The sequence below is a fragment of the Zootermopsis nevadensis genome, unplaced genomic scaffold (assembly GCF_977971745.1).
Source record: "Zootermopsis nevadensis isolate Lab colony 2312 unplaced genomic scaffold, Znev_1.0 Znev_ptg000027l, whole genome shotgun sequence".
Classification (NCBI taxonomy): Eukaryota; Metazoa; Arthropoda; class Insecta; order Blattodea; family Termopsidae; genus Zootermopsis; species Zootermopsis nevadensis.
In genome coordinates this window covers 6,773,849-6,800,604 of record NW_028259159.1, presented here as the reverse complement: position 1 = coordinate 6,800,604, position 26,756 = coordinate 6,773,849, and the positions used below count along the sequence as shown (strand labels likewise).

The 26,756-nt window shown below is 37.5% G+C and overlaps 2 protein-coding genes across 9 annotated transcripts in view; both read left to right on the top strand.

Annotated features, from left to right (window-relative positions):
* Window positions 1-375: 375 nt before the first annotated feature.
* Window positions 376-5,434, top strand: LOC110832084 (uncharacterized). Its single transcript, XM_022068747.2, has 5 exons — window positions 376-771; window positions 1,135-1,310; window positions 3,545-3,647; window positions 3,887-4,049; window positions 4,929-5,434. Exons 1-5 carry the CDS (start codon window positions 678-680, stop codon window positions 5,044-5,046), a joined length of 654 nt encoding a protein of 217 aa, XP_021924439.1. The 5' UTR covers window positions 376-677; the 3' UTR covers window positions 5,047-5,434.
* Window positions 5,435-7,020: 1,586 nt separating this feature from the next.
* The window catches only part of gprs (speckle type BTB/POZ protein), a 28,238-nt gene continuing 8,502 nt past the window's right edge, over window positions 7,021-26,756 (top strand). The window contains exons 1-9 of one of the 8 annotated variants that reach the window (XR_015537225.1): window positions 7,021-9,053; window positions 10,429-10,658; window positions 11,058-11,193; window positions 15,908-15,943; window positions 19,867-19,984; window positions 21,203-21,360; window positions 22,774-22,905; window positions 23,322-23,504; window positions 24,018-24,157. Coding sequence is in view for 7 of the 8 variants with exons in the window: in XM_087356338.1 (XP_087212464.1) it covers window positions 10,453-10,658; window positions 11,058-11,193; window positions 15,908-15,943; window positions 19,867-19,984; window positions 21,203-21,360; window positions 22,774-22,905; window positions 23,322-23,504; window positions 24,014-24,199 (1,155 nt within the window). In the remaining variant the exon portion in view is untranslated. Of the gene's footprint in view, window positions 9,054-9,116; window positions 9,139-10,428; window positions 10,659-11,057; window positions 11,194-15,907; window positions 15,944-19,866; window positions 19,985-20,028; window positions 20,141-21,202; window positions 21,361-22,773; window positions 22,906-23,321; window positions 23,505-24,013; window positions 25,724-26,756 lie in introns of those variants that run through there. The other 7 variants (XM_087356339.1, XM_022068699.2, XM_087356338.1 and 4 more) reach the window with 7 other exon arrangements.

The following is a 26,756-nucleotide window of genomic DNA, read 5'->3' as shown; positions in this document are numbered from 1 at the left end:
GCAAAGATTTCCAACACATTGCAGGACACCAGAGCCCAGGAAGGTCAGTAACCATAATATGAGACATCTGAAAATATGTTGGTATCCCTCTGAAATGTCTGTCTAATGTTTCAGTTCAGGAACAAGATTTGTCAAATCTAGTAGTTGTTTGTTTCTTATTTGGTCCTGCATCATAGTTATATTTGTTGTAGTTGAGACAAAAGGATCTCATGGTAGTGACGGCAAGTAGGCCTTTGTAGTTACTGACGTTTCGGAGGAACATAACCTCCATCAACAAAGACGCTGGCTGTGGAATTGGTAGCAAAGCTTAAGGGGAATTGAACAGTTAATATATCATACATACAAGTTTATTTAAATTTTGTTCGAAGTTCCGTAATATGTTCAATAAACTTCATTCAAAAGTAAAGTTACTTTTCAGATTTATGCTGAAACTTGTAACGGTATTTATTTTATCCGGTGTTGGCGACATTTGTGTGCGTGGAAGATAGTAAACGTTTTTAGTATAAGCATGGATTGTGTGGATGTTGGGTACGTTGTAGTGGAATTTTAGAACTCTGGTTCTTTCAGGCAAGAATTTAGTGGGTATAATAAAGGAAGTCGTAACAATAAGAAGTGCCACATTTTTTGCAGTGATTTGTTTACATCCAACAAGTTTAAGTAAGTTTAAAACCTGAAAAATGTATTCCTCTGATGAAACAAGAACCAAGGTCATGAACGCAACAACAGAATCCATTGGAAAGTGCGCGAAATTTGTAATTAAGTATTGTGATGGTAAGTTGAAATTTTCAAAGTATTTGTGTACTGTTTGTTGCAGTTTTACGCGATTTCACCGCAAACAACCACGCAGAACGACTGTACAATATAGTGACCCATATCACCGCTTCAGAACCTGATTTCCTGTAACCCAGTAATTGTTATTAGCATGTAGAAAAGTCGTTCTAACTTAACTGATGTAATGTTTATCAAGATTTACCTACATTCACATTACATGATCATCTCATAAACTTGTATTCACAGTTTTATCCAATTGTTTTGTAATATACTCAGCACAAAGCAAAAATAAAACAATTTTTTACTAAATTCATTTTTTATTGGAGGAATTTGTTATGTGAGTAGAGTATTTGTCATCTGCAGGGGACACAAGAAAGGAACAACTGAAGAAACTGGAAGGTGTGATGGAAGAGTGCTGCCTCCTGGAGAACAAGTATCAAGTTTATAAAGCATCCCATTTTGAGATTCAGAAAATGTTGAAACAGCAGAATAAGAGTGATGGTGAAGAAAGTGACACGCAAAAAATAAATATCAGGGAGGTGAGAGTTTGTTACTAATTCCTGCTTCTTTAGGTGTGAGTGCCACATCCACTTCCAGAAGTTTACATTCGTCTTTTCAGACATGGTGTTATCCACGTATGGTTTGTCTTCACCTTGAGGACTCTCATATCGCTCAGAAAGTATCTTACATTCAAAAGAAAATTATTAGATTAATGGCAGGCACTAAAAGGAGAGCCTCATGTAGGGAATTGCTTAAGAAGTTTAATATTTTTCCACCATCAAGCAAGTTCTTGATATACACAATATAAGTACAAGATAGATAAAACCTTAATGTGCCAAAACATTTAACTCAGGAAATATCAAGAAGGAGTTTACTATGCTGAAATTAAACTTTTCCATAATCTCTCTCTCCTTTAGCATGGGAGTATGTCCTACCCCACTCCTACTCCAGACAAGAATTTGCCTCGACCAAAAAATCTCAGCTATTAAAAATACATGCAAGCAGTAGTGGGTATGCTTTCTTGTGTAACTATTTTTGCGGTTATAATGTAGCTGACTGTAAATTACTGTAGAATAGAATAGAATGAAATTGAATTTCTTTACATTCCATAGATTCTTTATAGGCCTAAGCTAAGGATGTAGAATATGTCATACAAATAAAGTACAATGAATAAATGCAAATGTTTAACAGCTATTTACATACATATCTGATATAATACAGTACAGTAATTACATCAGGGAATCATCACCATTTTTATATCTATTTATAATTGAGAATTAGTGTTTGAAGTAAATTCTGCTATGCAGAATGAGTGAGATAAGAGATACTCTTGTAGTGCTGGCTTAAATACTTTTATGTTATGTTTTAAACATTTTATGGTAGGAGGAAGATTATTGAATCATTTAATTCCAGTGAAGTAAACTCCTTTTTGATATTTGCTGAGGTTAGTGTTTGGCACATGAAGGTTATGTCTGTCTTTATCTTGTAATTATGTTGTATACATCTGGATTGGTTTGAAATTTTTCCATGTTGTCCATAACAAATGATAATGATGAAAATAAAAATTTGCTGGCAACAGGAGAATATTAAACTTATTAAATATTTTCTTACAAGAGATTGTCCTTTTAACACCAGCCATTATTCTATTTTCTTTTGGACTTAAAATACTTTTTTTTCAGTCTGTTGAATTTGCCTAGAATATTATTCCAAAATACAATGGAATGGAAGTACACAAAGTAGCCTTTTTTTAACTTTGTGTTTTCATGATTGGTGCTAATGTCCTCATACCAAAACATCCTGAACTTGGTTTAGGGATAATATATTCTGTATGTGTTTTCCAGTTTAAGTTGTTATCAATTTGTATACCAAGAAATTAGTTGTTTACATCTTAAATTGTTTTGTTACTCTACCCTGTGTCCAGATTAACACAAGTTTTGTTGTTAGTACAAAATTTCATATGATGTTTAGCTAGATACAGAATATGCGGTGAACTTGCATTAGTAACAGACATTGATAATTCATTTTGTTTGGCTGGCCTTTAATGTTCTGATGGTACACTACAAAGTTATTTTGATTGTATTCTAAATTTAAGGTTGTCTTATGTACAGTGATTTAGATATCTTTTTAAGTATTTAGTTCTAGATATGGATTTTAACTCAAAAAGGGCCTACTTCTTACTCCAGTGGTTACAAGAATATTACTAGGATCTGGTTTACATGCAATCTTGATAGCAGTGAGTTGAACTAGCTTCTCCTTACCCCTTGAATTAAGGTGTAATCCATGTCTGGTGTGGTCATATCTAAGGGTGATACATCAGCTAATCTGTCATAACTGTGTAATTTATATTTATATTAGAAACAAGTATTGTATTTGTGCTATGACATGTTCTACATTCTTAGCTTGGGCCTTTGAAGGATCTATGAAATGATCTTTTATTCTATTCATCTGGCTGTCAAAGAAATTATATTCCTGCACATCACTTGTGATATAGATTGATAACAAAATAGAGTAGAATAATTGTCATAGGATAAGCTAGACTGACTCATCAGTATATGATAGTGATGTTGGTTAGAGCAGTAGGCTCTGTTATCTGTTGGCTAAATTTTAATCTACGGGCATGAGTTGCTGTAAACAGTACCCTCCTCAAGACATTACAGTGTGCAGCTACAATTTTTCTACTTTAGATTTGTGTGATTTTGTTATTTTGTGCATAGCAAAGTTGCAGGGATGTATCTGCTTTATTCTGTAGTCATTGTCTTGTTGTGGTTTACAGGTTTTTAACAGGAAGGTGGAGGAAAAGAGCGTTGGTGTTCCCAGTCCAAAGAAACACGAAAAATATATTGCCTTTAAAAACAATAATAAGCTTCTACTACAAGGTGAGAATTGCATTATCTGTTACATCATGGATTCAGCGTACATGTCTGTGGTTGTAGCATGCCATGACTTTGTGTTCTCAGCTTTTGTTGTCATAGATGAAAATAGAATTCAGTACTTCACAGCGTGTTCATTTTCATACAACTGTTAAATGTAGGTATATTTCAGATTATATTTATGGAAGAACTGGAATTTATTATGTTTTATCTTACTGGTTAATTTTCATCATTCAACTTCACAGCGGAAGTCGGCGATGACGAACTCATGATCATGGGTTCCGAAGTGCTAAATGTAGATCCAATAACAAAGCAGATGATGACAGATCCGATTCGCATCAAGCAGTGTGGCCACACCTTTGAAAGAAGCAGCATCATGAGTCTTCTGAAGAACAGGCGTCACATCAAGTAAGTTCTTCTTCTTCTTCTTAGCATTTCTGTTTGTAGGAAATGACAGCCCATGAGTATGCATGTTTGTCACTCCCATTAACTGTTGTACCCTTTGATGGATTTAATGAAATGCAGTTTGAATATCATGCCTTTTTATGTCATCAGTGATAATACCGGGTTGTTGGGCCAGTGAAACTGATTATTGTCTATGTGAATTGTAGTCCACACTCTGTATCATTATTTTTACCCACCTTTCTTGTAGTGTCTGTTGTTTAAGGTCTTACACATTTCTCATCGTTTGGATTTAAAATTTGTTGTTTGCTACTTTATCCTCTGAAGATACTTCATCTCTGCTGCCTGTGATATAAGTCTTTCTTAGTCCATTTCATAGTTATTGCCCCACATATGTTTTTTGTTACATACTTTTAAGTTTTTATGATGTTTCTGAATTATACTTCTGAGTCTTGTGTGTCTGCAAATTCTATTTGCTGGTTGTTCTTGGATTTTTATATCATCACGGAAATAACGAAATATTTAAACTTCCTCGAAAGAGTATTTAATATCTTTGTCTTGTTTTTATCTTCTCGGAAAATTTTCACCGCTGCGCCTTTATCCAGGCTGTTGTCTTGGTTTGTATGTGTCATTTCTTAATTTCATTTTTCATCTCTAATCTTTGTTTTAACCATAGCAGGACATGGTCACCAGCGCAACGGGTTGTTAACTCTGAAGTTTCTAATTTCTAACTAGAATATCTGGTTGCCTAATATTCTGGTGCCAGAGTGTCAGTCATGAGATTTTGGATGATTTATATCAAGATGAAATGTTGTTTTTGATTCAGAGTGATGCTGTCACTAAAGTTTCCCGTTTGGATGCGAAGGTGACATTTTGTTGTTTCAGGTGTCCCCTTCCAGGTTGCGTGCAGAAACATGTAACTGTCAATGATCTGGAAGAGAACCGTGAACTGAAACTGCAACTGGGTCGGGCCTTGCAGGCCAAAGGGGCAAATCCGATTTAGTAATTTCTGGAAGTTTGTATGAACTGATACTAAAATTATGATCTATGTACAGAATATATTTAGCATGGAACTGATAACAACCCTTAAAATTATGTGATTTGATTTTTGGTGCAAAGTCACTGAGACCTGCAGTTTTTGAATGTGGGGCCAGGTCCCATATTTTGGTTTTTTGTTCACAGTAACCATTTTATTGTTCTTTGTAGTGTGTGTTCATAACAGTGCTTGTTTTGTCATAGTGTGGAGTTACGTGAAGAGAAATAAAGTAACTCGTTGCATGGAATAGATTGGACTATTGTAATAATTAATAGACCGAACGGTATGAGTGTCCAAAATGTACTATAATTTTTAAAACTTTCTTAGCACACATTAAATTAAATAGAAGTATTAATAGATGAGGATTTCTTTCTAGAGAGCTTTGTTGGATCACTCACAGTCAAAATTTTGGCATAATTTGTCAAGTGATTTTTGAGGTTAAAGTATCCATAAAGGACTCATTTTACTCATGGAATATAACATGCTGTGAAAAGTTATGAAATGTTATAAGAAAAATATAAATTGCATACCAACTTCCAAAGTGTTTAAACAAAAACCTGTGTGAAATGTGTTAATCGTGTTACTGATTTGGATGTAGTTACAACGTAAATTTTTAGACCAGTGAAAGAGTGAGTAAGATGCAAGAGGGCTTCGTAGAAGGTGCAGGAGAACAGAGAAGGCCCCGCCACGAACTGATCCGGCTTGGCCAAACACAAATGTGCGATGAGAGCCTACAGTGTTTTTTTGATAATAATGACCTGCCTCAGGAATACTGAAAGATTCTGTTTGTGAGATTGGCCGTGCTGCTTTCAGTGACACAGAGATGATCTATAGCTTAATGTTGGTTCCGAACCTCAATGGAGCCTAGTGTTCCACATATTCATACTGTCGGACATGAGGAAAGAGAAAGGTGTCCAGGAAATCTGTGCTGAATCTATGTCGCCTCTAACCTGAGAGTTTGCAGTACCGACCTAACCTCAAACCATAGAATCCTCCCTCTGATAGAAAATGTTTTCTGTCCAGCTGTGTTGTGGATGACGTCACGTGGGGAATCGGAAAGGAAGGCAAAGAGGCTAGTAGTGTATTACTGTGCTGTGCTTTCTGTATCAAAAATGTTACTGTGAACTGTGATTGATTGAGGTGCCACGCTTTGAATGCTGCAAGGAAACTAAGTTCAATTCTTATCCTATTGGGACTGTACATCCCTGTGACTGTTAACGGCTACAGGCATTTGTTTATATAGAGGTGACCTGGTTTGTGATACCATGTGGTTTTGTACGTGGTTACCAGTACGTTGGTAACCAAATAAGAGATAATGGCGTCATCACATCCCAGAAGACCGTCATTGACACGTTCACTGCTGTGAGCCCAAAATCGCAGCTTGTTTATGAAACATTTGCCTTTTGAGCTACCTGTCACCATTCAATGTGGATTTCAGAACATGCAACTGTCGTTGTAGTTCTCTTCTGCCGTCATGCATGTCTGCCAGTGGCCATACCACTGCTCAAAACGCTGTTGTCGGTCTTTTTCTGTGTCTTCTGTAGAGGCTGCTGCCATAATGTCTCCTCTTCTGCTGACAGGATCCTGCCTCTTTTTAAGATTTTTTCTTTCATTCTTAGCAACAGGTTGTAATCTGCAGAGACTTGATCTGGGGAGTGGGGAGGCCGTTGAAGCACAGTAATGCCATTTTTATAAACTAGAAGGAACCACTGAGCAGGATGTCTCTCTGTTCATTGTCTTGTTGACATGACTATTTTGGTTTGATCTCTTGGTGAGCGATGCACTAGCTATTAAGGACTCCTGTGGTAAACCTAACCTGACATAATCTAATCCAAGCCTGACCTAAGCCAACCACACGTAACGTTTGTCTGCTTCATTGTTATGAAGGCTGTATGCTTTTAATTTTCGAAAATTTTGAAGAATTCTTTAATTGTATTAGATTTTTAAACAATTTTGGAAATATTTGAGAGCATCTCTGAAACGTCTGTCAATTTGTCAAAGACTTTACTCTGCAACAGACCAGAAGGCAAGCATCTTCTAGGGTGCCTTCACCTATTACGTTTTTAGATCGCAGATCATGAGTAATTTCGCGGGGAACTTGACATGCGTACTGACTTAGTGCCTTATAAAAGCAAATACATTGCCAAAGATTCGCATAGGAACAGCAGTTTCCTGTGCATTTTTGCTTTGTTTATTTATAAGTGACTCTTTGATTGGCAGTGCTATTTTACTTTTTGCTACACTGCAGCTGGCATTGGTCTTCTGCTAGTCTAAAGAGGAACTTGCTCGATATATCATCTTGAGTGTGTCAGAGTGGAAATAAATATATGAAGAAACAAACAAAATATAAGAGAAGAAACATTCAAATACGAATGGTAGGGCATGTGTTTTCTGTGCACTTCCCACATGTACTGGATGTTTTATGGCAGAGCTATGAGTCGGATGTCAGAAACTGTAAAAAAAATACGTGGTAGCAGGGCATTTGACAACGATAATAAATGGTTTCTCGCAAATGGCCTTCGGAATTTGCACTGCTAGCCAGGTTTTCAGTCTTCCCAACTGGTGTTTTTCGTTACAGTTTCAAGAAGAGTAAGAATAATAAACGCTGTAAATGTGCTCCAAATAGAACTTACATAATTTATGCGATCTGTTAACATTCAGAAGATCAGAATGCTGGGTTATTTAAGATAAATGTGCTGTGAAAAGTTCTGTGTTTGTGACGAGTCTTAAGAATATTTATGCTCCAACTTCCGAATAGAAAGTGTCTTTATGCCTTGTCACATTATTTCAGAAATTAACTAATTAAGTAAAAATAACGACGTATCTCAGTTAAGTTACTACCCAATTAACTTAATTATGGAGTATCCAATAACATTGAGACTAATTAATGAACCATTTAACTACACGAAAACAATGTATGTGTTGTTGGAGATGGTGTTAAATTACTGATGTCAGTTGTTTGGACGTTTACAGTCATGGCTTAATGACGATCGAAGAAGTCCAAAAAATTGAAATTAAGAAAAAAAAATTCTTGCAGCAAACCCTCAAGGAGGCCCGATATTTGACACGATCTTAAGTCAGTTCCGTCCACTTCCCTTTGTCGCAATTTATTTCATAATTGTCTTCCCATCTTCTTTTCATAAGCGGAAGCTTTCAGGTTTCAAAGAGATTTCCCCACAAAAATTGTGAATGCATTTTTGTCTCTCAGCCGTTGCTACACGCCCAGTCTATATATTTCTCAATCCCCACAATATTTTATGACCTTCGAAGATGGCTGTCTTCTGGGATGTTGCGCCGTGTAGTCTTGTAGAAGTTTACCGACGTTTCAGAGGTGCTGCTGTTTCCATCGTCATTGCTCTATGATTGAGACGGTAAGTATCCGTGAAACGTCTGTAAACTTCTAACAGGCTCACAGCCGTGATAAACCAAGTATCTTGGATTTGTGTTGCTAGTGAGGTTAATACAAACAATTCAACCAATTGTTGACACTTTCCATGTTACGAATGGGATATTCTATGTAAATAGGCCTGCAGATTTCGATAATAAAGGGGAAGGGTCTCTTGGCAACAGAAAGGTTTTCGGCAAAGGAAATTGTAGGTTGTCATAATATGTGGAGACCTACCATGACATTTGTTTCTTAAATTAAACCGAGGTCAGGAAAAATGTATTCGATGTTCCCGTGGAGCGAAGTGGTTTATTTCTTGAGTTGGTAATCTGTGTGGTGCGCAGAAGCGAATACGTTTGATGTGGCCGCGGGGAGGGGAGTTGTTGCGCCCGGGCCGTGAACGGGGGTGATTCGCTTCCAGGGTGACTGTTAAAGTTGACACTGCTGGAGTCCTCGGACATGTTTCAGCTGGAAAACAGGACACAGAAGTACATCGCTGTGATATATTCCACTGTTCAGATTTATGAAAATAGATTTCTGTAGTGAGTAAACAGTTGAAGGCCGGGGCGTCGTCTTGTGGGTGGACAAGGTACGGTTTGTGCTGGGGTTTTTTCTTTGTTTTGTAAGGGGCAAAGCAAATCAATACGGCTGTGAACTCCGGAAACCAGCAACAGGTACGTACATTTGACGGAAACTGGAAATCTGTAGTTGGAGGATGTGCGTTTCTTGTATGGTTCTGGTGAAAGGTAACCGCAGTATAATTGTTTTATTATTAGAATAGCATAAATAGTTGATAGAGTAATATAAGAAGAACTGTTAATTACAATAACAGTATACTTATTAAAATTATATACGAATAAACTAAGTAGGTAGGAATAGAAATATTTGTAAGAAAGTTTTCATTATAGCAATTACTGTTAATTGGGCCATCGGTTAATCGTGGCAGCCATTTATTATGGACAAATCTTACAGAACAAACCTTTCTAACTCTTTACGTGAAACTTCGCATGATTGGGGCAGAAGCTTAATTGGTCCAAAGTGTTCTAATCCCGATGTGCCCCAATTAACCACATTCACCATAATGCTTGCGCACACAAGAGCACTAATAATTAATATAATTTAATTTCTTCATTGAAATGTTTTCCAACAGCAGGTTTCCTATGGTGGATTGGAAAATACGTGGCTTACATTAAACAAGAGCAAATTGAATCAGATACCTAATTTGGTTTTGTCAACGCCGCCAATAGGTCAAATTATATAGCGTCCAGTGATAGGACGATTGATGAGCACTAGATTGGAAAGGAAGTGGCCGTGACCTGATTGAAGGTCTGTCCTCGAAACCCTCTACCAGGATCTCCGGGCGATATTTGAACCTGCGATACATTGTAATAAGGCAGTGAAACAAATGGAGGGGAGTGGGCTCTTGTAACATCTTTGTTAATTTGAAAAAGTCAGGGGGATTGGTGGAGCTCACGAAACTGTGAGTAATGAGCCCCTTTCTTCATGTTAGCCACTTCATTGAACAAAGTGACGCAGGCTGGGCCAATCGAACTGCCGCATCACACCAGAATGACGCAACTACGCTGCCGCATATTACGTTGCGAAACTGCGTCCTTGGCTCGTTGGTTTGTTCGTAGTGTCATTTGTGTGATGGTTAGCGCTTCCGGGAGGCCCCGTTTTATTCTTATCTGCGCGACACGTGTCCTGACAAGACTTGCGTTTTTTCTCAGTCTCTCCAGTGTGTTAAAATTCGTCTTATGCATTCTGACCGGTTAACATTTTCGTGCATTGTGCCACGCAAATGCCATATAGCGTTCGTAGGAAGTGGTGAAATCAATTTTATGTCTGTTTTAAAGTTTATTTCCGGTGTGTTTGATCTGTTGAAAGCCTTGCATAACCAGTGCTCTTCATTTGACCATGTACTCTCTACTGAAGAAGCCCTATTTCTGTCTTGTTAACGGCAGAGACTGCAACTTTGAGAGGTCTCGATGCCCGAGGCAGCCAGCAGTGCCATGGCTGAGGCCCCACTACTGAGTGATGAGCCAGACTTGAGTACGTTCGAGAACAAGTCTGGCCTGGCTGAGGACATGAAGTTCCTAGCAAGCATGCCAGAGCTCTGTGATGTCACCTTCCTTGTGGGGGACACCAGGGAACCAGTCTGCGCCGTGAAGGCCGTTCTTGCAGCTCGCAGCAGGTAACTAACCTTTGCTGTCGTTATGTGTGATGTGTTGGATGCTTTTGTAAATAAGTTCTATCCTTGAAGGCATACATGAGAATGGGTGTAATAATGAAACAGCTGTTACCACAACACTACATTAACCCTCTGAAGTCCAGCGGCTACTGTGTAACATCTGGTTTTTGCCCACAATTGGATTTTGTATGATTCTGAGAATAAACAGCGACTATTTCCTTAAACAGCATTACCCGATTGATCGTTTTCGTGGAGAGACATTGTGTTTTCTGTGAGGTAGGAACTGAAATACCCCGTTGTGGTCATTCTGTGCCATCTATTAATAGTCCAGTGTCGCTCAGTTATTACAGTTCAGTAGTAATCGACAGTTGCCGCATGTGACAGCCTGCGGTTGTGTTGCAGAGTTTTCCACAAGATGCTGTACCAGGCACCAAGCCCTCAACGCAAGAAAGAGCCGCCCCCTAAGGAGAACAAGTTGCGCCTCTTCCTCAAGAGGAGCAGCGAGCCACTGCTCAACCTACAGAACGCTGCCCAACAGGTGAGATATGTGACTTTGCTTATCTTCAGTTTGCAATGAGCTATGTCTGTGACTCTCTAATTTGTCTACGTGGAAGCTGAAAACTGTCTTGTACTTTTCCGTTCTCTGATCTTAAAGTACCGCTCAGAAGAAAAACAGAGCATGAAATTCATAAAAGTACATTGATAAAATGTCAGTAAGGAAAGATAGCATGTTAACAAACTGGCGTGACATGAACAGAATTTATTAAAATGAATGATTTGGTTGGAATGTTGTTAGGAGACGCGCACACACACCAAAGTGATGATATTGTACTTTAATGATTGTCCCACATATAAAATTTATCAAGATGATCTTTGAATTCTGTAGCATGTAATAGCATAGAATTATTGAGGACTCACTTAAAACCTCGCGTACCGTCCAGAATTTATAACTTGTGTTGGGCAAGGCCGTGGTCTAGGCAACACGGAGTTTTCCTCCGGGGGCTTCCCCGGTTTCTCCGTGGCATCCCAACAATTACTCCATTCACACACAGAAGAAGGCAATGGCAAACCACTTCTGGATCATCTGCCAAGAACGTATATGAACAGGTCCCAGTCCGAGAAAAGGATGGAAGGATCCTGTTCATATGGACCTGTCGTCAGACAGAACACTAAATAATAATACCGTCCATTGTATTGATATATAAAATCATGCATACAGACAAAACTGTTTATACTTGAAAAGGCACTTAGTGCCAGTTTTTGCTTGTGCGCTAGATTTTATATAAGGACTCGCACTACATGTGGATCATGTGGAGAAGTACAAGAAACTTTTCAAGCATTGAACTTACTTTCTTGAAAAGCACATGCAGTGCCATTAATTTGTGTGTGTTTTTTTTAATTGGCTGGCATAATTAATATCTTTCTTTATTTTTTTTGCAGATTTGGATAAGTTGCTTGTTTCCTTTTGTTTGTACATTGTTTAGCACATAAAGTGTAACATGTTACATAGTTATATGTGATACATTATTTTTAGGTCATGTTTGAATTTATTTTGTTGGCTCTGTCTGTCCATTTCAATGGATATCTGATACCAATTTATGAAATGAAAACCATGTTATTTAAATACACAGATTTCTATCTAAAACTTTGGTACCGTGTTGAAATGTCGGTGAGATTTATGATTATTTTACGGGTTTCTTAAGTCGTGCGAGTGAATGGTTTGATATAATCTTGTAATAGGACACACCTACATCTTCTCTAGACCATTTACTCTCTCATCGTCAGTTGATATGGAGTCATTACATGATGTAAAGTCCATCCAAGTCCCTCCCAGAATAATCGCATGATTCACGACTTCATTGCTTAACTTTTCTGTATGTCGGCAATAACAAACGTCTTGGTCATTGTCCATTGTCTTAATTTTAATTTATAAATGACATATCTGACACCGAAATCTGGCTCCATCCTCAGGTGAAACCTGTGTTGGACCCAGTAGATGGAACTGCTGTAACATTAAAAGAATTAATTTTAACTTAACAAAAGTTTTTGTGAAATTCATAATGGCTCGTTTTCACAGGTTGGTTTGTAGGATATCTTCATTGATTTTTGTGATTTGTGCTTATTAACTAATTATGTTTTGCATTGCTTCGTTTTGTAGCGTGGCGCTTGGTTTTAAGTATCATTACATATTAAACTCACTTTTTCTCCTACACAGTTTTCAACAATTAATGACGTTATTTTTCTTATTAGTAGTGGCATTTAAGCTTCGTCTTATTTATTGTAATATTATTGTTTTCATCATGTGTTACACGTAAAGACACATCAGAGATGCCAACTGGTAAACTTTAATACACATGCAGCCTGAATTCATTCTGTCTCTCGTGAAAGACGGTAGCACTTACAGTCTCTCTTGGAAATGCACGTTCTTAAAATCTGCAGTGTAGCGTCCTGTTATGTCCTCAGTTTTATTTTTTGTGTTGAAGCTCCGTCAGTTCTAAAATATCCTGTTTTCATACACACTTTATGCTGTTTTTGATTTTTGACTAATAATTAGTTATCAACAATATGATATTGGATGTAATGATAAAGGAATATGTGGTGTGGGCATGTGAGTGATTTGCTTTTTAAATACATCTGTGGATGTGCTTCGTTACATACTCTCATTTAATAATTATGAGTTGATATTCAGGAAAATTTATACTTCTGTGGTGTAAAAGTTATCAGTTGGCGTTCTTAACCAATGTGACTGTTATTCATTAAGGTGAGATTTTTTATGTTGTTACGCGTGTCCATAATAAGCAGGCCAGTGTCTCTGTGTTGTCCCACCTGTGTGTCCACTACTTCTCGTTGTGCTGTTTTGTTATCCAGCTGCTATCAGTCTTTTATGCCTTTGTAAGGTTACATGCTATGAAAGGAGAACACAGCTCTGATGTTGGTAACTCTGCTATTTCAGTTCATACTAACTGTGTTGTTCAAAACACCCCTCACTTGACACATTCCAGAATTATGCACGTCATAACTCTGAAAAAATGTCGCCGACACGTAATAAACTGTGTGAGTTTTGCCGTTCGCACGGTGGTGAAGGTGTCGATATTGGTCTTCTGGGTTATAATGCTATGTGCACTTATAGGGAAATACAAACATTTCAGTTGAACATACTGCCTCCAAAGCATTGGTACGTACCCAAAAGTCTACGCAGCATTATCGTAACCCATGAAACCAAAATCAGTCTTTCAAACTTTTTCCTCGATTTGGTTATGTTCATGAATGATTCTGTGTTGGGGTACGCGTTTGTTAAATATTCACAATATCAAAAAAATGTTTCAAATAAAAGTTTTACATTGTAACAAGATCTATATTTTATATTGTGTGCCAAGTTTTCATACAATTATTTTGCTTTAGAAAAAAAAAATGGTAAGTTACTGAATAAAGCAGGTGGTACACGTACTTACTGCTTGCCTTCCAGATTCTAATTTATTCTTTTAAACTGTAATCTCTCTTTTATGTCTGTATGTTGAAGCAGAGGTTAACCTATGCAGATGCTGTATTCTCTGTATAAAAATGTCTGTCCTTTGACAGCATAGATGTCTGTTACTATGGCAACCAGAGTCATAAAATCTCTTATTTCACTATCGTTGTCTTTGAAGCAACTGCCCTGTTGTTTTTAGTCTATTCTGTTGAGTGTGTTTATTTTTATCAAGAATTCATTATTATATTTAGTTTCTGTAAAGAAGATCTCCATGTTTGTGTTCTGGTGGAAAGAATTTTGCATGGATCAAGTAAGCGTACTTTGAAGTGTTTCAATTGGTACTTTGAGAGGAGGTGAAAGAGGAAATTGAAGTAAAACTTCGAGTGGACTTTGATAGTTGCGTTCTGAATGGTATGCTCTTTGCTTGAAGCAGTTTTCTTGTGCAGTGAACAAATTAAACAGCGACAGTTTTATTCCTCTGGGTTATAAAACCATGTAGACTGGTGGGTATATACCAGTGTTTTATAGAGACTTACTGTCCCCATCTTCAGGGCTGAAGATGGAGACAGTATGTTTCTCCAAAACATTGATATCTACTTATGAGTCTACATGGTTTTTACAAACCAGCAGAAAAATATAATCATCTTCTCTACTGTGAAAACCTCAAATAACAAACTAAACAGTTTTATTAATATATATACATTTTCCAAGCACTTTTTTTTGTTATTTATCATTTTTCCTTGACCCTGTTTCACTCGCTGCAAGGGCAAATGTGTTGTTGACAACTTATTGACTAATTGTACTGATATTGAAAAATTTTCAAAATAAGGAATGTAAGGTTTAAGGATGTGCATATTTTATCATGCACTACACTTCTAAGAAACTATAAATTTTATGCATGATAAGTTTGATTTTAAGTCTATGTGCAGTTCAGATTATTTGACGATCAAATAGCAGGCAAATGTGGGCCAAAATTAGATTTACCTTACATCTTTAGTTAATAATCCTAGGAATGTAAAATTTCAAAATGTGTTCTGTTGCTACAAAGATAAAAAACATTTGGTTAAGTAGTCGGACGTTATCACCCCATTGTACCGAATGTCACAGTGGTTAGCACTCTTATTCTTATTTATTCTAAGGTTTTTCATGTTTTTCAAAGTTCCTTAAGGCAAATGTGAGGATAGAATCATAAATTATGCCTTGAATGTTTCTACATCCTTCCCATGTCATCATCCATTAATTATCGTAAAATTCAAGTTTGTGTAGTTTGAGGTTTCTACAGCGTTGATAAAATATTGTCTGGCTATCAGACATATCAGATGAGGTGGTTACAAATCAGTGTTTCAGGGACCAGTTCCATTCCCTTCATCAGAATTTGATCAGAGAAGATTTTTCATTAATGTTAGTCGCTGTGAAAGCTTCAAATTTTACACTTCCTCCAGCACTGTTAAATAAACCACGAGTAAGATAGATCTTGCCATTGTGTGTTTATTTCATGTACTCTTTGCAAGTAACGCATTAAAATCATAAGATATTCTTTGTTTGTAGTTCAAAAACTAAGAATGCAGTTTAATTTATTCTCAGCACAGTAATGTACTTATTGATGAGCATTGCTTTTCAATACTGTGGTGATTCATGTCATCACACAGAGCAGGGAATCATATGGATATATTCACCTCCTTTACTAACAGTGGTGTTGTTGAGTGTCGCACCCTCTAGCTCCCTGATGATCGTGGTGATATTATGTGGTGCCTGATACTTCCTGTTATCTGTGTTGTCCCAGCGCGGCTTCTCCCAGCAGCTGGCTCCCATTCAAGAGGTAAAGAGCTTGCGAACTGACGCCTTCTTCTCTTTCTCCTCACAGTTGATTAAAATTCTTACACGTGCCAAGTATTTGAAGACAATGCATTTCCTATCTTACTTAACCACCATACTTATATCAGGTGGTTCTTAATGGGTCAAGAAACTAATATTTCTCTTGTTGTTGGTCTTCTGGGTTGTAATGCCATGTGGACATGTACATAGATACCAGTGTTTCAGAGGAACATATTGTCTCCATCTTCATCTGAAGATGGAGGCATCTTTTAAAGTCTACAACTGATATTATTACGTTTTTTTATACATATTTTCTTATGCTCTTTTTTGCATGCAAATATTTTAACCTTACTTCTTAAACCAGTTTTCATATTTCATGCTGGTAATTGTTTGTGCTCTTGCAAAAACAAAATTTCACACCTATTCCCCTCCCCCACTCCCCTCTCCCAACCCCACAAGAAAATATAACTTTTATTCATATAAAAAAAACTTCCATGGTATACACATGTTACTGAAAATTAAAATATCCATGAAATTATCAAAACCATGTTACATTTCTTCTTTTTCTTGGAAAAGAGAGGGGAATAATTTGAAAAATAAGTTTATGAAAGTCACAGTTTCTTTCGTGAATTGGAAAATAAACTTTGCCTTTGGTGTAATTATTGGTCCTTCGTAACTAAATCTTTTCTTTCCTAACTAAATTCTATCAGAAAAAATATGTTGTTTCAATCAGATCAGGGTACGAGGAAGCTTATAAAATCAAAGCGAGTTGGCGTAGCATTACCATGTCATATTCAGGAGTTGGTGTGTTTTGAGAGGAAAGAAGGCAGTGGGCAATATCAGAATAAGATACTTCCATATCATTGTCATGTACCTCTGTAAATGAGAGGACTTTGCCTCCTCCTTCCGTTTCTCTGTCGAAAACCAGATCCTTAATTGATTTCTTCAAGTGTTTGGCACTTTGGTTTAGTCTTTCACATTTCCACTAATATCAGCTTCTTACTTTCTGAGTGTGCGTCCTATAACTGCCGTTGTTGTGTGTGGAGTGCCTGCAGTTCTGAGTGTTGTGATATATCAGATCCCATAACCTCACAGGACCTCAAGCGGCAAACACTTGTCGTTCTTTGTCTTTGTGTTGAGAATGCATCAGACATCACTTCATGTTTCCCTTTTGTCTAAAGCCATGTTGGAGCATAGTATATCATAATTGACTTTTTAAGTGATGAGATTCCCTGAGCACAGAATGAACCAAAGCATTTTGTATTTGGTCCTGAACTAAGGACATAAAGTAGTGGTTGTTTATATCCAGACTAGTGAAAGCACCGGTCTTTGTCATGGGTTTTCCTGGAATAAACTCTACTGAAAATGTCAAATTCCTCGTAGGTCAGGTTTTGTTGGTCGTTTTCGTCTATGTAACACACAGACATTTATAAAGTGATCTTATTTCTTTAAAATATAGAATGATAAAGGTATGAGATGAAACTTCACATTAGACATGAATATTTATTTTTGATCAGCTTATTTTGGTGGTAAATTATAATTGTTATCTTGAAAGATTAAAGGCATGATCATTACCCAAAAAATCTGGGTTTATAAGAAGTTTCTGAGGAAAAATATGGCATTATTCTAGGTTCAGGGGATACATTTCCTGTCTGTCTGAGTGAATAATGGTTGAATGTTGCACCCCTGGTTAGTGCATGCTATGTTTGTGTTCACGTTAAAGCACCTACCTCTTGGTTTGTAATCCATGATACAGAGTGGTAAATTTTCATTACATTTCTTGATTGCAATATTGGCATTTTCCAACTTATGTTGTATTTACATATGTGTTATTTATTGTTCTTTCTTATCTTTTTCATTGACACTATAACACCGTAAGTGTCTCTGATTTAGTGAAGTGGTTGAACATGGCAGTATTTGTCGGTAGATGCCAATACTGTCAGCAAAATATTGTCAATTTAGAATAGATGCTCTGTATCATCTCTTGTAGTCACTTCTCCACTCCAGTCTCTAAGTTATATGATATACATCATATGCAATTTAATTGCTAAATAGTTATTTGTAATTATTTTCTGTTTGTAGCTATAAAAGTTGCTTATCTTCAAATAATATTATATTAAGAATCATTGATCTCATCCTAAAATTATTTAGGTAATTTTTTAATAACTATGTAAGACTTGAGGTTCTCACAGCGGTGAGTATGAAGATATCCGTCTTCTGGGTTATTGCGCTGTGTAGTCTGGTCGATGTTAACCAACGTTTCAGAGGTCATACTGCCTCCGTCATCAGGGCGATGAGTATTCATCGCCCTGATGACGGAGGCAGTATGACCTCTGAAACGTTGGTTAACATCGACCAGACTACACAGCGCAATAACCCAGAAGACGGATATCTTTTAATAACTAGTTAAATTTAATTCCTGGTATTCGTAATCGCTCAGGAAGAGACTGGTTTGGACAGCATGATCTCAATACTCGTACAGTGTTAGTGTTCTTACCGGTAATAAGTGTTTGGTTTCTCAGTTTTTTTAGTTTAGTTTATCTTTACTGTGTTGTAATGTTATGTTTGCTTTCAATGAAAGTGGTTCTTATGCAGTGTGCAAATTGATATTCTGCCACAAGGGATTAATAACATTACCACATTGTGCATTTTGAACCAACTTCCACCATATATAATTAATGGGTTCCATAAATGCAGGGAATTTCTTGATGAGTTGAGTAACTCGTGTTTTCCAAAAAGTCCCTGCATTTTTGAATTTGATATTCAGATTTAATTACAAGATTTGTATGTCACTTTATCTTAAACCAAACTTATATTTGGTCACAGTAAAAAAAAGTAAACTAAATTAAGAAATTCAAAGAACCGTACATCTGTCCTAGATTAACTATGTAGAACCTCCCCCTTTCTAATTTAATTTTTGAAAAGTCTGACACCCATGAAGGTTTCAGAAGAATTTTTACAGCACTAGATGGTCAGCACTTCTGCATGGATTGGAGGATTTGCACTTCGTTAACTAACTTGTATTCTATCCCAAGTGAGGCTGGTTGTGTGTCTCATTTTAAGGTATGGTGTTCATCTGTGCTTCAACAGGTCAGAAACATAGTTCATACCAATGTGGGCATTTATTGTGAAACAGCGAGTAAAGGAAATTTAGCAAATACAATTGATGATTAGAAACATTTCAATTCACCCTGCTTTCAAAAACACTGCAGATTAATTAAGGTAAAGATTAAATTTTCTCCTTTTTTCGTAAGCTCTGTGCAATGAAGGCACATGGAGAGGTTATGGAGATAAATTTCCACATATTTTTAACTTTGGCCTGTCTGTAGGAGGTTACAAACGTTTTGTGGAATTATTAATTGCATCTTGAGGGTAAACTAACTTCTATAGTTAACCAGACGTATACATATCCTTGGCTTAGTTTATGATTCTTTGATGACAATATATGAAAAATGATATGATGACTGTGAGTGAAGAATTCAGTGGCATGGAAGGAAGGAAGGAAGGAAGGGTGGGTATGTTGCCTTTTTTATGTACTTGAGATCTGTTAGAAAGGACTGAAGACAATCGTGGAATCCTCAGTAAGGTAGTTGATTTCTCAGATGGGATTCACACCTCCTTTCCCACAAATACAAAAATGGGGCTGCTAACAGCTGTGTGCTGAAGTTGTTTCTTTTATAGTGTATTTGATGATACCACACACGTTTCCAAACATGGTGATTATAAATCACAGAATAAAAAATAAATCTTTGGTTTGGAGGTTTTTCCCTTGCAAGAATGAAGGAGGAATGTGACACTCAAAGCTGTCAAGACATGAAGCACAGGAAATGAACCCATACCTTCAGAGTGAGCATACATTGGTGCCGTATCTAAGTCGCTGTCCACAATTGTGTGGAACAGCGACTTTACACAGCCTGTTGATAACAGCCGCAGTCGAACCAGCATCACACACTCATCATTGAGGAGTTCGAACCAGACGTGTTTCGTCAGCTGATAGAATACATCCACACCGGCTGCGTGACGCTACAGCCCCGAACGCTGCTTGGTTAGTAGGCATGTTTGTAGTCTGTTAACTAGTCTAAACCACAGGGGGGTCAACACAGCACCCTCATGGTCGAGGAGTTCGAGCCAGATGTGTTCCGCCAGCTCATAGAGTACATCCACACAGGCACCGTTACGCTGCAACCACGGACCTTGCTTGGTGAGTTCATGCAATGTTTCTTTAAAGTTCAGAGCTGATATCTTGTTGATAGAATTCCCCTACCTTGTGATGACTGGTTTTTTAGTCTAATTTTATTAAAATTATTGTCTCCAAAGTGTATGGTGTGAAAATTCTTGAAAAGTGGCCACTGGTATGATTAAGAATGAAATGGGAGGTTAATGCAGAAGCCAGACCAAAAGTGAATGCCACACGTAAGGACAAGTAAATATCTCGGGAACCGTAATTTTCTTCTGTTTGACGTGTTCCAAACGGCAAGTGTGTGCTGTGTCTAGAAAAGCGCACCTTGCTACTATCTTATTTTTATTTTCAATTTGCCTGTAACAAAACCATTAAATTGCTTCGTTGTTGTTGATGATGAAAGATCAAACTGTAAGCAAACATGTTATATTACAAATTATATTTATTTATATTTATATACTTATTTATATTTATACACAGAGTTTACCATTTAAAATGCAACCCATCAGCAATTATGTACACTACAGAATCATAAGTAGGTCCATCGTCATGTAATAAACTCAGAGAATTTTCCCCAGCGCAATCTTGTTGCTAGGCTTCTGCTCACAACAGCTGCTCAAAGGCTGTGCAAATCCAGACATGGTGTATTTATGAGCAGAACATGTGTTCATTCCTGAACACTACATTATATATGTTGAAATTGATAATATATAATTCATCATTTTGGATGATAGAAAACAATGTTGTGGTATTGTTACTTTTTTTTCAAGCCTTGTTATTACAAGGAATTAATATGTTCAGTCTTTCCATTCCCAGTACCATGTAAAATGATTAAACAGATCTTTGAAGGTTTTCTCAAAATCAAGAAACATGAGATGATGGGTGAGGCATGGAGCATGGATGGAAATGATGAGAAATTTTTAAAAAAAGTCAGTCAAGAACCAGAAGGGAAGTGACAACTTGAAAGACCTGGGCATAGATAATATTACTGTAGTTTTGTTTTGTACATTATCCATTTTTTTTCAGATCCCAGTATAAAACTATCACATCACTTTTACTGACATCACGCTGTGCATGTTTTAGGGGTAATGAATGCGGCAGACTATTACGGCCTTGACGAGCTGCGCAGAGCCTGTGCTGGCTTTGTGCAGTGCTGCATTAATGTGGACACAGTGTGTGCTCTTCTTGCCTCAGCTGAACGCTACATCCAGTATAAATGCACCAAGTCACTCGTTCAAAAGGTAACAAACAGCTGTTCCTGATATTACAGTTCTTGAAGATATCCGTCTTCTGGGTTATTGCGCTGTGTAGTCTGGTCGATGTTAACCAACGTTTCAGAGGTCATACTGCCTCCGTCATCAGGGCGCCCTGATGACGGAGGCAGTATGACCTCTGAAACGTTGGTTAACATCGACCAGACTACACAGCGCAACAACCCAGAAGACGGATATCTTCATACTCACCGCTGTGAGAACCTCAAGTCTTACATTACAGTTCTTAGTGACATTAATTCCAACATTTCTGCTCATCCCTGCTCTGTTAGTACAAGAGGGATGTAGAGAAATTCTTATTCAATTCACATGCACTGTTTTCTCGGTTTGTCTCAGTCTCCTTGATTCAACTACCCTGGCAAGAAAAGGTTTAGTAATCAGTTTTTGTAGTCTGCAAGTGGTTTATGTATTATTTTATTATTATTGCTATTGTTTTTTTCATATCTTAATCCCTTACTCCATTTCTTAACTTTATTTATTTTGTATGTTTATCTGCTTTTCTCCTTTCTTCTCATATTCCTTCACATCCGTTTGAACTTAAAAACAGCAGGTGATATGAGCAGTTATGTTATTTCAACTTCTTTGTCATTCATATTAGAAGTACTTCTAAATGCTGCCTAGTTGTAGCAGCCCTTGTAAAACAGAATGTTCTGCCATGTAGTGTCATTACTTATATTATACTTGTGATATTGTAAAACGTTTTTACCAGCACAAAATTATCTAGTCTACGACGCACTTCTTCTACAAGCGACTCACAGCTCAGCTCTTTCCGCAATAACGAAAGTGGATTGTTGACGCCAGTAATGTAACACAACAGTGCCGAGTAAACAGATTTATCTATTATATATAATGGGTGGGTTTATTTGTAACTTATCTCTACTTTATGTGAACACTTTGTATTTGTATAACATGTATTGTATTAATATGACTTATTCTACATCCTATTGTCATCTGACTAACTTATGGATACATGGAATGTAATAAAGATGTATGTATGTATGTATGTATTACCAAGAACATTGCCAGTCATACATAATACAGTTATCAGAGGAGAAAAGGAACGTGTACATCATTTTGTTTGGCATCTCTCTTGGAAAACCAGTTTTTTGATTATCAGGAATCAGGTGAGAGAGTAACCTCAGTATCGATATTAGGGAGACGGCTTGTGAGGATGGCAGTTGGATGGAACTTGCCAGCAAGTTACGAAATCTCACACAGGGCCTCGGACTTGATTGGGCCGTTGTGAACACCATAATGAACCTCCAGGTTCCATAAAAGGTAGGTAGTTTCTTGACTGCATAGTTATATGTCCAGATACAGGATCTAATTTTTTCTCTTTGTGTTTTGGATAGGCTTATGAATATGTCTCGTGATGTGTTGCAGGTCTTGGAATTTGTTGATGAGCATGGGAATGAGGTCCTGAACCTGGGGTCCTTCACGCTGCTGCCACAACATGTGGTGCGTCTCATACTGGCAAGAGATGAACTCAGAGCTGATGAGTTCACCAAATTTCAGGTCTGAAAGGACAGCAATTTTATTGTTTTAAGCATCTAACCTAAAGACTGAATGATGATTCTTGAAGGAGTCCAATCATCAGACTCCCTGCTGTGTTGTGAGTCTGTTTATATGTTTGTAATGTGTAGTTTAGTTATTTTATGTCAGTATTGATAACATTTCAAATATTTGTTGGTGGCAAATGCATCCAGTTGTGGTTTCACCGAAATTCCTGGCCTATGCTGATTCTGTAAGATTGAAAATAAATTGCATTTAATGAAATATCTCAGAAACAACTCACCATAAAGGAATGTTTAGACAGAAGTTAAATAGATGATATTATCTGCACTGCCAGGAATAGACTTTTGTCTGCAATATATTTGAATCAGTTTCTGTAATTTTCCTCTATGTATTGGTACCTTTTATTGTGTTTTCAGGCTGCTCTAATGTGGGGCAAGAAGTACTGTGATAGCAATCCGAACACGCCGCTTAAGGATGTGATTGGAAACTTCTTGGAGTACATCCAGTTTCACAAGATCCCAGCAAATGTGCTGATGAGAGAGGTCCATCCGCTTGGTCTAGTTCCATACAGCATCATTATGAATGCCTTGGCCTACCAGGTGATGCAGAGCATTCCATTCATTAAATTGTGGTGCAATCACACACCACTGTAGTGACTTAATCACCCTCATGATCTGGTGCAGCCACCTTGTATTAACTACTTACGTGAACAATTGCAGCTAGCGCCTTATCAGTGTGGGTAAGTACAGACAGCTGCCATATCTACCAATGTGGGCAAGTGCACCTTATTTACCACGGTGGGCAGTGTAGCTGTCTGTCTTATCTATCCATTTATCATATCCATCGGAAGTTGCGTGACAAAATCATATTTTGATATTAATGGTTTGATTTATAATATCAAAATATGACAAAATCATATTTTGATATTATAAATCAAACCATTAATATAATTATTTTGTAGGAATCATTGAGCAGAGACTGTCTGTATATTAAAAAAAAAATGGTACAACTATAAAAAGTGTTCTGCCTTCTGTAGAACTGGGTCTGGCAATAAGAGGACAGAATAGAAACTGCAACTTTTTCCCTACAAGAACGCTGTTTATTGCAGGCAGACCCAACAAGTGTCGACCCCGCCAAGCTCTCCCCCAACAGAGTGAGGCGTTCGGGACAGGGTCGCTCTATGTCTGTCCAGAGCTCGCTGGATCCTTACGGAAGCAACACGACTCTAAGCTCCAGTGGAAGCAGTGAGATGGTGAGCTCTGAGGGAGGTGGCATCAAGCACTCGTCCAACTAGACGCTGTGCCAGCATAAGTAATAATGAATGCAAGGTCTTCTCAGCCAGCACCACTTATATAATTGCCACAAGAAAGTTCCTTCAACCCTTTGGTGCACATTAGTTTTTGTTCTATGCCGTTGTCTTCTTCGGGAGAAGCAAATATCAGAGAATCAAGCTATTTGAATTTAAAATGGTTTGAGCTAGTTGAATCGATAGCCTGCAGTTTCATATGTTTTGTTTTTTATCGGCCTGTCTCCAATGTCTGATCTCAGTAGGTATACCCTATAGTGGAGTTGCAGCCTCTGCTAGCTATTTTTACAAGCATGAGATCTGGATTACAGGGTGGATACGGGTAACTGAGGAGACATTACGAATATAACACCACCAAGTCTTTGTAGTATTCAGTGGGATAACTTTCTTTATGGTCGAACAGCTATAAGATGGTTTACTCACTGCAGTAGTTCCATGGTTGTACACTTCACATACAACACACTGACACGGGCCTGTTCCTAAACAGGGGGCAAGACCTCTGTTTATGACAGTTTTATTAGGCATGATGAGGTAGGTGTACTTTTATCATTTTGGTCAGTGAGCAGCCTGTTTGATGATGGATTTTTCTTGTCACGTTTGAAAACATTGCATCACCTGATTTGTTGTCGAGTTATGAGTTGTATCTGTTGTCCAACGAGTATATGGTCACCACACATACGTGCATGAACTAGGCAATGTTATCATACTGAGTTTTATGGCTGTTTTCTTTGTTGACATGTTGGCATCTTGTGATTGAGTCTCCTCTCAGAGGTGGTAGTTGTGAGGTGTTCACTCATATCTTACAGTCATTACTTCTCTCTAAGACTTGAGGTTCTCACAGCGGTGAGTATGAAGATTTCTGTCTTCTGGGTTGTTGCGCTGTGTAGTCTGGTCGATGTTAACCAACGTTTCAGAGGTCATACTGCCTCCGTCATCAGGGCGATCGCCTCTGAAACGTTGGTTAAGATCGACCAGACTACACAGCGCAATAACCCAGAAGACAGAAATCTTCATTACTTCTCTCGTTATTAATTCTAGCTTACTATAAAATTTGCAGTTGTTATACATTCTACATATATGATTGGCAACATGCTTAGGATATCTCAACGAGTCCTCAGTTTCAAGTTGCTGCTGTCCTAAAGTTAATTCTATATTTGGACAATCTGTGACAGACTTAACGTTGTTTTTCTTCTGTAGTTTAAAGTCTTAAGTGGTGATGAGACTGCCATGGTAGTGGCTTGACAAAAGAAACATGGGACTTGGTAATATTACAAATACAAACTCGAAGTAGCCCTGCAACTACCTGGCAACATAGGATTACTTCAGTTCTTGCTGTCTTTATATTTTTACCAGTGTCACTGGGTTGACTGGTGACACTATTTCACTTTCGCATTGCTTCCAATAAAAGTTAAGTGAATTACTTTAAATACTATTGAGGGATATTGTGTAAATAGGCTTTACTGCCCACAGTGTAGTATGTACCCTTATTTTTATAAATGTGAATTCTCACCATTAGTTGGAACAGGTAGCTTTCATTCTGATCTGGGATTCAAACTATTTATTACACGGAATAACCCAGATCAGATGGATATATGTTCATGTGATTACAAATTAGGGGCATGAGGAACCACAAATCCATGTCTGCAACTTACTTCTTGTTTAAACAGGTAATCTTAAGACTAATACTGATTTACTCTTTCTGGGGTGTACCCAGCCTCCCATCCATCCCATCGGAACAGTGATGCTTTCTCTAGTGCTCTATGTAACCAAAATAGGAAATTGATCATTTGCCTTTAATTACTTGGAAGCTTGTGGTTGATGGTGTATTTTTTTAGACGCAGTGGAACCCTTTCCATCATATGCTCTACCTCCATGCTCCCCACATACTTTCATGGTGTGCTTGGGCATAGAGACAACGAATCTTTTATATTGACTATACAATTTATGGAAGGAAAGTATCTGATGTGGCTTTATCAAGTATAGTAGTGATGCAAGAGAATTTGGGAGTCCCTATTTTTTTAATTTAATAAATCGTGAAAATAAGAGCTGGAACAGGAATGCCGTACATAAGCTGCAGTGGATGTTTTTGAGAACTAGAGAACCACAGAGTTTATAAATCATATTTTATTAACAACATGGCTAGGATAATATTTCTAAGACAATACAAATTATAGGTATGGAAAGAAAGTACATTTATGTTGTAAACTGAAATATTTCCCACATTTCTCCTATTTATTTGTTAGTTGGCTCCTAATCCAAATAAGACACTGACAGCCTCATAATTTATTTTTTTTCACAGGATGTTTCAAATTGTGAAAAACTATGAAGTGATTGACCTTCATTCTTATAAATTGTGGGAGGGGGATGTAATTTGTATGAATGTTTCTTAATTGTACACAGTACACACCTTTTAACTTTTTTGCTGTATGGTAGCTAACATTTTCACATTTTTCAGGATATTTAAACCCACCACATATGAGCATGTAGGAGATGAAATATCCCAGTCAGTATATCGACTAGATTATTGAGCTGGACAGCCAGGCTT